The sequence below is a fragment of the Musca domestica genome, unplaced genomic scaffold (assembly GCF_030504385.1).
Source record: "Musca domestica strain aabys unplaced genomic scaffold, Musca_domestica.polishedcontigs.V.1.1 261, whole genome shotgun sequence".
In the NCBI taxonomy this organism is placed as follows: domain Eukaryota; kingdom Metazoa; phylum Arthropoda; class Insecta; order Diptera; family Muscidae; genus Musca; species Musca domestica.
Window position 1 is genome coordinate 602,358 of NW_026712284.1, and position 12,294 is coordinate 614,651.

Below are 12,294 nucleotides of genomic sequence, written 5' to 3' on the forward strand. Positions count from 1 at the left end.
CAGGTGGGCGAATCAACGTTTGGGAACATTTATACGTTAAAAAATTTTAAATTTTTTATTAAAAATAAGTAGATTTTTATGTTTTCTTATACGAAGCCAATCGAAGGTTGTTATGATATGCTTTTTTTTACACAATTTTTACAAATTTTAATAATTTTTCATTAAAAAGACAGTTCCAAAATTGATTTGACAGTTCATTGTCCCAGCAGCTGTGTCGATGCAACTACCTGTATTCTTCTACCATGTTACATACGTAATTTCTCGGTCACAGCGAGCCCTATTTTCATCGAAAAAAATATAATCTAAACCAGAGTGTTGTCTGATTGTTATGCCAAAAGATATAGGCCGGTTATTACATCATTCCGATAGATAAAAAAAGTGATGTTGTCGGCCATATAAATCGTTTTTCGTTATTAGAAGTCTCATTTAAATAAAAACTGTCCGACAAGCAAAAGAAAAAAAATCTTCCCTTTATCTTTTAACGTAAAGTTTACTGAATTCATGTTGCCATATTTTATATTGATAATATGACAATAACAGCAGAATTAATTAAAATAAAGAAATGGATAACTCAAATCGTTTATTTTATATTGAAGAACTGAATTATAATTTTATTTCACGAAATTAATCACAAAATCGTCTTGTTTATTATTTTCAACCTAAAATGAAGATGCCATTGTGTAGAAAATGCTGTGACTACCAGTTACTTTTGCAAAAAAGCTTGCCATATCTCTGTAAAAAAATGCTTATATTTTAAAGGAAAGATGTAATAATGAGAACCGGATAATGTGAACTTTATCCTTCAATTTGTGGACTATAAAGGAAGATATAAGAACGGGCCATAAAATATTAAAAAATATACAGGATAAGATGAAAAAAACGTCAACAAAGTCAAACGCCATAATTTTTACATTTTTCTTTAATTTTAATGAATAAAAGCAAAAAATGTCGGTAATAGCATCACATTTTAGAATAATTTTAGATTTGTTCGAACTGGTCACCTTTGGCATGAATTATAGCCTTCACGCGGCCAATGAAACCGTCACTCGCTGCCCGACTGTTGCTCTGCGGTATTTTGGCCCATTCCCGGCAAAGCGCTTGCTTGAGGTGATCGACTCTTTGGTTTTTTTTTCAGTGCCAACCTTGCTTTCCAAAATACTCCAGCCACAATAGTCCAACGAATTGGTATCCGGAGATTTTGGTGGCAATTGTGCGCTGAAAATGAAGCGAGATACCTCCTTTTGTAACCATTCTTGGGAGGCGCGTGCTAAGTGCGATGCTGCTGAGTCCTGTTGAAATGTTCAAGGTCTGCGGCCAAAATGTTTGCGTGCATAAGACTTTAATATACCCTCCAGAATATTCTCGCTATAATATTCGGCATTTATTCTGAGTCATGCTCGATTATTAGGAGCGGAGAGCGACCATGGCCGGCGCTTGAGTTCTGGTGGCCAACCGAAGGTGCACATTTTCAGCTGACCTCTTTGGCAAGTAATCACGACCATTTAGTTTGTTTACAACCTGCTGGACAATGAATGTTTTCTCATCGGAGAGACCAAATTCGGCAGTTCACCACTTTCGAACAAGCGAAGCAACTCTTTTGAGTCTAATTTCTTTCTGTTGCGGTGTAAGTTCTTGTACTTTTTGGAATATCAATGGCTTCACCCCGAGCTCATTTTTCAATATTTAACGAATGGAATATTGCGATATGTTCATCTCACGAGGCCACTGCCTCGTGAGATGAAATTTGTCAGTTGTCATACGTAAATATTTTAGATACAAAAATGTCGATTTCGTTGGAACATGGTTGTAGCAAATGAGAATACCTCATGGTAGAAGAATACATGTAGATGCATCAACGCTTGGGAGCATTGATATGTCAAAAAATTTTAAATGTTTTTTTTTAATACGAGTAGATTTTTATATGTTTTCTTATACTACGTCATTCGGATGCTATTATAATTCGCGTTTTTCAACAATTTTTACAAATTTAAATAATTTTTCATTCAACATTTTCAATTCCAAAATTGGTTTGACAGTTCATTGTCTCAGCAGCTGTGTCGATGCGTCTACCTATATTCTTCTACCATGGATTTAGCAAATGAGACCACCTCATGGCAGAAGAATGCAGGTAGATGCATCAAAGCTTGAGAACACTGGAATGTCAACAATTTTAAAATGTTTTTTCAGAAATAAGTAGATTTGTATATTTTTGCCTATACGACGCCAATCGGAGGTTGTTATGATGTTTGTTTTTTAATCATTTTTTTAAATTTGAATAATTTTTCATTCAAAATTTTCAATTCCAAAATTGGTTTGACAGTTCATTGTCTCAGTAGCTGAGTCCATGCGACCACCTGTATTCTTCTACCACGGACTACCTCTATTGTTTTGCTATATTTACCTATCATTTAAAAAAAATATATATCTATTTTTTATTTTCTCTCAACAGTACAGAGTAAATCTGACTGGCAAAGTAAAACGACATGCCTATTTTTCCTTGTCATTGATCATATTTCAATAATGTTTACATTGACCCAATTTACGTGTTACATAAATGACACATCTCAAAATCAAATTACATTGAAAGTTTAATTGCCAAGTTTGAGTCCTTATACTGTGCCAAGTTTAGTATTTTCAATTTTATCGAAAATCTCATTAATTAAATATTCACCTTTTTCAAAGGTGAACAATTTCCCAAATGATAATGAACTGCCACGGGTGGCATTCTGTCATTAACAATAAGAAATAAAAAAATAAACAAAAAATTGACATTAGTATTGAAATGACAATAGAATTTGAAATTGAAATAACAATTTTGTTATTTTGTTTGAAATCAATATAAAGTTTGAAGAACTTGCATAAAGCGGAAATGATTTAAAGTGGGGGTTGCCAAGCAAATGGTATGCGTTTCGAATTGTAAGAGCATTTGGTACCATAGCACAAGCGAACACCGGGAAACAATAATTTTTTTTTATTTTATTTTCTGTTGTCGTTTTCGTTTTTTTTTTGCTTCTTCTCCTGCTAGAATTTAAAATGATGGCTAAAAAAGCATTAAACTTAAATAACTTATCAATAGCCAATTTTTTTTAGAATCCAATCATGTGGTGGTGGCCAGCAGTGATGCTTTGCATACTAAAGACAAAGCATTTCATTTGTGCTGGGGGAGGCTCAAAGACTTTGCAAAAAAAAAAAAAAAAAAACAAAGTTGGGTAAAGCGTGTGTGTGTACTTTAACTAAATGCTTGGTTGGCCGGCCACTTCACTTGGTATCCGTATTGTGTCACATAAATTCACGCTTTTGGTCTTCGTCGTCGGCTCTTTTTATTGTCATCCACCGAAAGTGCTAGATGGCATATTCAATTCCAAGGCAAAAATATTCCAACCCAATCAGAATATTGTATTTGGATCATATAACAATTAAATAAAACAAAGAATAATAAATATGCATAATTTTACAATTTTATAATTGAGAATGTTCTAATTGCACTCACACTCAATCGAATGAGCATTTTAATGTGACAGAAATGGATCGCATGCAAATTAATGGAGTTATCGGGATGTTTTTTGAATGTTCGCATCATGGTAGAAGAATACAGGTAGATACCTCAACGCCTGGGAACATTGATATGTCAAAAAATTTAAAAGTTTTTTTTTTCAAATATAAGTAGATTTTTTTATGTTTTCAAATGCGACGTCATTTGGAGGTTGTTATAATTGGTGTTTTTCAACAATTTTTACTAATTTAAATAATTTTTCATTCAAAATTTCAATTCTAAAATTGGTTTGACAGCTCATTGTCCCAGCAGCTGTGTCGATGCGTCTACCTATATTCTTTTACCATGGAATGCATTAAATAATTGCAATAATGCGGTAAAGAGAAATCTCAAAGCCGCAGCAGAATGAACGCGTTGCGCGTTTTTTATGTCACGTGCTACCTATAAAACAACAATTATCCGGTATCGCAGAGGCGCGGTGCGTTCATTTTTCTCTGGACTTTAAAGTGGAAAACAGAATGGATGCGCTATGCGTTCTCTCTAGGGATATATAATAGCGCATTGATACTAGCCTTTAACTTCTGAGGTGACATATTTTATAACGTGGTGGTAAATTTTACCCCTCTAAATATTACAGAAAAAAACTTTGTTAAAAATTTTATTTGATAATAATTTGTTTTTTAAAAGTAAGCTTGTATATTTTAAATTACAATAAGTAAAAAAAAAAACATTTTTTTTAATGTAAATAAAATTTTTATTCATTGTAATAGAATAGAGAATTTCAAGAAAATGTGAAGGGAGGGTAAAATTTACCACCACCTCAGGAGTTAAAGGCTAGTGAAGATTGGACGACTCTGTTAATTATATTTGGTGAGTTTAGCATGAGTGTTTACACACACCTTCAGGAATGTAATTAATGCCACACAGCTGATTTTTGTTAACGTATACATACACAACCGAACATGGAAGAAGAATCGACACAGCTGATGAGACGATGAACTGTCAAACTGATTTTGCAATTGAAATTTTTGAATGAAAAAGTATTGAAATTATTGAAAATTGAAACGCATATTATAATAACCTCCGATTGACGTCGTTTAAGGAAAAATCTGCTGATATTAAAAAAAAAACATTTTAAAATGTTTGACATATCAATGTTCCCAAGCGTTGATGCATCTACCTATATTCTTCTACAATGCAACCAAAAGATAATTTAAGGAAGCAAACAAGCTTTAAGTTCGAATGGGCCGAACTTCGAATACCCTCTACCATATTTAACGAATTTGGCGATTTTCAATAAAATAAAATCCGTTAATTATCCTGTTAAAATCTTAAAAATGCCGAATGTAGCCGTTACATTAGGGTCTATACGACGACATGGACCTGCATAGGCAACTTTTGTCATAAGCTATTTCAATATTTAAATGCGAAACTTGAAAAAAGGTCGGTGAATAATGTAGCTAAAATCATCAAAATACCGAATATAGGGAGGTACCAGACAATTTTCTGTCATAGGCTGTAATATCCATTACAAACTTCAAATACCAAATTTGAATCGATTCCGGTGAATAATGTCGCTAAAATCATCAAAACACCGGGAGGTACCATTATATGAAAACTATACGAAGACGTTGACCTGCTCAGACAATTTTCTGTCATAGGCTATATTATCCATTACGAACTTCAAATACCAAATTTGAAACAATTCCGGCGAATAATGTCGCCAAAATCATCAAAAGACCGAATACAGGGAGGTACTTATATATGGGGGCTATCGAAGACGTGGACCTGCACAGTAATTTTTCTGTCTTAGACTGCATTATCCCTTTGGAACTTCAAATATCAAAGTTGAAACAATTCCGGTGAATAATGTCGCTATAATAATCAAAATACCGAATGTCGGGAGGTGCCGTTATATGGCGGCTACGCGAAGGCGTGGACCTGCACGGACAATTTTTGGCCGTAGGATGTAGTATCCATTACAAACTTCAAATACCTAATTTAAAACATTTTCGCTGAATAATGTAGCTAAAATCATCAAAATACCGAAAATAGGGAGGTACCATTATATGGGAGCTATACCAAAACGTGGACCTATATGGCCCAAAAGTCCTGCAGACATAATATACATTTGAGTAACACTTTATCAACCTACTTCAGAACAAATAATAATGCATATAACTACGCATATAATCTAAATGTAAACATGATTTAAGTCGGTAACATTTGAAAACTGTAATACATATGAAAGCTGAAAGCTGTGAATGATAATAGGGTTTTCCTTATCGACAAATACCATAGATAAAACCGTGTAAACCAAATAACACTATTAACATTAACGTGTAGATGGCGCTATATGCAAGTAAATAAATAAACATTCTTCAGTACTCTTGAAATTTATTTATAACTATGAAAAATAAATAAACCCTTTACCCTTTAAAAGCGATTATAAAATAGTTTACATTACCTCGAATCGGATTGTCATAAAAACACCGCATTTAAAGTCTTATTTTTGGGTGCATAAGCAATGCATCCTAATCATATTTTCACTCCTATTGAGTGATTGATTATTTTTTAAGGACTTGTCAGAAATATGTGTCTTAAAGTTATAATTATGCGATGCTATGTACAACAGACTTGTCTTCTTTCTTCATGCCAATTGACTGGAATAACTTCAAACAATACAACGTATTTATCTCGGCCAACATAATAGTTACGTATTTTTAAATTCTAACAAAATAATCCACACAAATACAAAATATCTTAAAAATTTTTTTATTAGATATGTACGAACACGGTACATATTTACTTTAAAAAATCTTATAAAATATAACGACTAAATTATATTATTCTTTAAAAAATGTAAACACTAAATCCATTTCTTTAGAAAATATTTTGAAAAATTCACGATTTCTAAAATATTTTTTAAAATCTGATATTTTTTGTTTAATTTTTATGAGCTATTTTTCTTTACATAATGTATTTAAAGACTTATTTATGCCCTTTTTAGAAATATTCTAAAATAATTACATAATAGTTTTGTAGAAGATTCCTTTAAAAACATTCAGAGGAAATAATCCATAAAAAATAACTAAAAAATCCGCGATTATATACCTCATATTAATTATATTTGTACAAATTAAATATTAGTGGACCGATTTTCCTTAAGAAGCACTTAAAATCCAGGATTTTAGATCACATTTTCCTTTAATAATAATGTTAAAAAATTAGGTTTATAATCCTCTTCCTTTCTTTTTTATTTGTGTCTACTATGATAGCAGAGTGAGCGCCATCTACACTTCAATAAGTTGTATTGCCTACTTCTTACATCAATCGCATTACCTAAAGCACCCTTAAACTACCAAGCATTTGTCAAATTGAGAACGCAGTGTGTGAATGTGGGTGAAAAATATCAAATAAATGGAAAATAAATAAAGAAAATCCACTAAAAATTGTGTTAAAATAGAGAACAATATCCACTTCAACGTCTCAAATAGAAATTCACTAGAAAATCGAATAATTTTAAAAGAAGAACATAATTATTTGTGGCTGAAAATTTCATCACATTTTAAGAGGAAGAAGAAGAAGCATTATCAAAGCAACAAGAAGAAGAAAAGAACACAACAAACTCAGTAAACAATGGGCAGAAAATGCTGTATTGCCGGGTGCACTTCCACATCACGCTTGCCGGAACACCATGGAGTCACATATCACTCATTTCCAGCGGGTAAGCGACGTGAAACATTTAATTATCTAAATTTGTTTTACTTTTGCATTTCATTTCCAGATGAAAATACCCGCTCCATTTGGATAAAGAACACCAAAATCAACTCAGATCGTCAAATCACAAAAAGTGTTTTAGTCTGTTCCAGACATTTCCGCAGGGCAGATTTTCAACCTCAACGCAGTGGAAAATATCTGTTGAAACAGAAAGTATTTCCCACCGTTTTTCCATGGGGCAAAGTCGATGCAGCTCAAATTGAGGAAGATTTGGAATTTCTTAATTCAGCCACACCAAGTGTACCACCAACAGCGGTGCTTACGGCTTCGGCCGATTCCGTGGATGAAGATACCAAAGCCACTGTTGCGGCCACTGTCGCTCAGATAATGGCCCAGACGGCAGAGCTTAATGCTGCCGCAGCAGCATTGAAAAATGAAAAACCTGGCGAAAATTTAGACGACTCCACACACGAATTAGGAGTTGCAGCATCGCCGGGAGTTAAATATGAACCAGTTACCTCCTTTAATCCGGGGGCACGTCTTGAAGCCCAAGATTTTGAAGGTGTTTGGCATTCGGCCCGTATCGTAGAGGTGGATAATGATGATCGTGAGGTTTTGATAAAGTTTGAAAAGACCGGAAAGGTGAAATCAACCATAGTAGGAACCGAAGAGTGGATTCCCATGAATTCATCACGTTTACGCCAGAAAATCTCCACAAAACCAATACCGGTATTTACTTTGGAAGAGAAATGTTTGGCTCGTTGGTCGGGACCGCGTAAATTCCCGGGCACGGTAAAGAAAATTCTGGGAAATGACACGTATGAGGTTCTATTCGATGATGGTTATGTGAAAAATGTTCGGGCCATTCATATGAATAAGATTTTGAATGAAGTCCAAGAGCCCTTGGCAGTAACGGTGCCAGAGTTGGTGGGAGGAGAAACTTTGCAACAATCTCCCTCAACGCCTTTACCGGCAGCAGCTGCTTCACCTTCACCTGGTGTAAAACGGGCCTCAACTACACCTGCAGATGGCTCTAAGCCAAAGAAAAGGGCTGGAAGTGCGGGACGCAAAGATTGGCCTTTATTGGATTTGTCTAAATTGGATATACGTAGGTTATTTTTGAAGATTCTGAATTAAATTATTTTTAATTTTGTTAATTTATTATTCTAGCTTCCCTGAATCTCCCCGAAATACCCAGGGATGGTGAATGGACCTGCCATTGGGTAAATGATCAACCCATAGGCCGTGAAGGTTTTCTCATTGTGGGTGAGCATCGCAAACCCACGGTCATTGTAGAAGATTGGCGCCTCCCCGAGGGTTGGGTAAAACACATGTATCAACGTTCCAATGTTCTGGGCAAATGGGATGTTATTCTTGTCAGCCCATTGGGAAAACGTTTTCGTTCAAAGGCCGATCTCAAAACGTTTCTGGAAGAACAGGGTCAGGTCTATAATCCTGACATATATGACTTTAGTATACATAGACGTAGGGCCAAGGATATCAATTGTTATGTCTACACTCCGGGCTATGTGCCACAGCAACCACCCAAACCAAAATCATCATTGAATTTCGATGTCCCTGTGGACAATAAACCATTATCGACGCTAGAGCCTTTGGGGACCTCAGCCCCATCACCATATATGGAAACTCCTGTGGCAGAGCCATTGCCACCAATTGAGTTGCTGACGTCAACAAGTTCAGCGGCGGATGATAAAAGTGTGACCCAGGTTGGTGCTGAAGTACCAAAACAACTTTTGGAATCTGCCGAAATGAGCTCTACACCAACACCCACAAATACACCCACAGTCGATTTGAAAGAGGAAATTGTGAGTGCTACGGGAGAGACAGCTGCCGCACAGACAAATGTTCCAGAATCAACCGGTCCTCAGGTGGAAGATGGTTATGGTAAGGTTTGGATTTCAGTTTTTGATTTGGTTTTGGCAAATTTGAATTTGTTTAAATAATTTCTTACTCCTCATTTTTTCAGCTCTTATCGGCGGCCTCAAGGTACAGATTGTGGACAATCTTTTCCGTTGTCCTGATGAGGGATGTTCCAAGAATTTCCGCAAAGAAAATCATTTACAGATTCATGTCAAACATTATCATTTAAATTTGGCCAAGTAAGTAGACATCCAGAAACAAGGAATTGGGGCAAAGAATTAAATTCAATCCATTTTTAACAGACTACTTGGTTCCTGTCCCAAAATGCAGGAATTGGCTGAAAAACGTACACGCCCCACAGACCATGATGCCGCGGAACCTACACCAAAGAATCAAATACCCAATCAACAATTCTTTGCCAAATTACATCAACAAGATTTGGAACAAACTCGTGCACATCGCAGAAGTATTGGAGCAGTGAAGCCGCAAAATATTGAGGCAACTGAAAATGCTGAAAATCAGGTCAAAACTGAACCAGGAGATCAGGTCACAACAGAAGCAAATACTAGCACATCGGCCGCTAACAATTCTACCTTGGAGAGTTCATTTGCCTCAACTACAGCGGATGATTCTTTGGGTAATGTCGAGGCGATGGCAGATGCTCCACCTCTTTCCAAGAAATCAAGATTTTCACCATCTAAACGTACTCCCGGGGCGAGGAAAAGTAATCGTCAACGTACCACAAGGAAATATTTAACGGCAGCCCAAGCCACAGCTAGCCGGTCAATGCAGCAAAACACTAGCCACACTTCCACGACGGGAGTACCACCAACTACAGGGGATTCCAGTTTTAGTGGTGTGGCAGATTTTGAGGAAACTCGCCACTCATTCAATGCCACTCCAGAAATAAACAAAGACAACAAAAAACGAAAACCCAATGTGGGCAATACACCCCTCAGCAGTGTGGAATCTCCCATTACAGCCGATTCGGGATCAAGCTCTCTTCAGCCAATGTCCAATAACGATGCGGCAGAAAATGCCACACAACAATACATCAAAGAAAACGGGGAAATCATTAAAATTGTACGCATGCGTCAAGAGGAAATTATCAATTGTCTGTGTAAATATATGGAAGAGGATGGTTTAATGATCCAGTGTGAGCTATGCTTGTGCTGGCAACATGGCCAATGTCATGGCATTGAAAATGAATCACAAGTGCCAGACAAATATGTCTGCTATACATGTCGTAATCCTGAAAAGGGACGTTATTCAATGCAATTTAAACATGATCAAGATTGGTTGTATGAGGGTAAATTACCTGCGGCCAATTATCATACACAAAATCAAACATTGTTGAATAAGCGGGCAGATTATCTCAAACGTACCCATGTTTTGACGGGTAACCTTTTGGAACTAAAGAATTTCATGCATTCCCTGAAAGTCAAAATCAATATTGCCAACAATAAATGTCATCCTAAATTGTATTTGTGGGCCACAAAATGGGATGATGATTTAGAGATGAAAGAGGAAATAAAAAGCGAGGAGGATTCGGAGAAGAAATTCGATATAGATAACAAACTCTGCTTAACTCCCAACTCGAAGAAGATTAAAACTGAGCCAGTGACGCCAGTCAAACCCCCCGTGCCCAATATACCACAGCCTGAGGCGCCCATTGATGGCGGTGAATGTCAACAACGTTTGCAGGAACACATTAAAATACAACAAACTTTGGCAATGCAGCGTCTTAGTGATATTGAATCTGCCATAGATGGTAAGAGGTTTTGAAAATATTCAAAATGTTGTTAAAGTTTTAAAATGTATTTTGATTTTACAGCCTTGGAGCAAGAAGATGATTTACCCGACCTACATGATGCCGACTTGGGTACCACCAAAGATGTTTTGGCCACCTTTATAAAAGATCTGGATACCATGAAACAAATTGCCAAATTGAATGCATTGGAACACACAAAGATTGCTCTAAAGAATGCGGTGCCAGCTGTTTAAGGTGTTTGGGTTTTTATTTTTTAAATACGTTATGTATTTTATTATGTATATTTTAACAATCTTTTGTTTTACTTTGTTTTTACAAAAAAATAGCTCTTTAAAAAGCAAATTTTAGGCTACTAGTTTTTAGATTTGTTTGAATAAAAAATGGATAATGAATGCCTCACAAAATTAAAATATTCAAAGTATTTGAAGATCACAAACAAATAGAACTCGGTAGGATGTTTTCTGACTAATCAGGAACCCAACAAGACGTAACTAAATCACATACCCAAAGAGTGCCGTTCTTCCATAGTAGTGGAAAATGCTGAAATCCAACTATTATAGATGTTATGTTGGGACGCAGCTCAAATGAAAGATATGGAGGAGTACTTTCACAATATATATGCCTTATTTTTAAAATAATCCAATCTTTCGATTTTCAGAAAAAAAAAACATGGGCAGAGAAACTGCTGCTTAAAGCTCTTAAGGAGTACGTGTAGAATATATATGCCTATTTTTTTGGAAGCTAATTAGTCCGATTTCTCCTACTTTGTATACCCTACAATTCATAGTGGAGAAGGAAGCGAGATAGACCCATAGTTACTTTTGAGGATCTTCATAAAGAGTGATTTGTTAAGAGCTTGATAACTTTTTTTAAAAAAAAAAAAACGCATAAAATTTGCAAAATCTCATCGGTTCTTTATTTGAAACGTTAGATTGGTCCATGACATTTACTTTTTGAAGATAATTTCATTTAAATGTTGACCGCGGCTGCGTCTTAGGTGGTCCATTCGGAAAGTCCAATTTTGGGCAACTTTTTCGAGCATTTCAGCCGGAATAGCCCGAATTTCTTCGGAAATGTTGTCTTCCAAAGCTGGAATAGTTGCTGGCTTATTTCTGTAGACTTTAGACTTGACGTAGCCCCACAAAAAATAGTCTAAAGGCGTCAAATCGCATGATCTTGGTGGCCAACTTACCGGTTCATTTCTTGAGATGAATTGTTCTCCGAAGTTTTCCCTCAAAATGGCCATAGAATCGCGAGCTGTGTGGCATGTAGCGCCATCTTGTTGAAACCACATGTCAACCAAGTTTAGTTCTTCCATTTTTGTCAACAAAAAGTTTGTTAGCATCGAACGATAGCGATCGCCATTCACCGTAACGTTGCGTCCAACAGCATCTTTGAAAAAATACGGTCCAATGATTCCACCAGCGTA

General features: G+C 35.9%; 1 protein-coding gene across 1 annotated transcript; it reads left to right on the plus strand.

Moving 5' to 3' along the window:
• The first annotated feature begins 6,861 nt into the window (after positions 1–6,861).
• Positions 6,862–11,275, plus strand: LOC101890218 (uncharacterized). Its single transcript, XM_011297302.3, has 6 exons — positions 6,862–7,220; positions 7,281–8,321; positions 8,384–9,118; positions 9,201–9,333; positions 9,397–10,865; positions 10,929–11,275. Exons 1-6 carry the CDS (start codon positions 7,133–7,135, stop codon positions 11,096–11,098), a joined length of 3,636 nt encoding a protein of 1,211 aa, XP_011295604.2. The 5' UTR covers positions 6,862–7,132; the 3' UTR covers positions 11,099–11,275.
• The last annotated feature ends 1,019 nt before the right edge of the window (positions 11,276–12,294 follow it).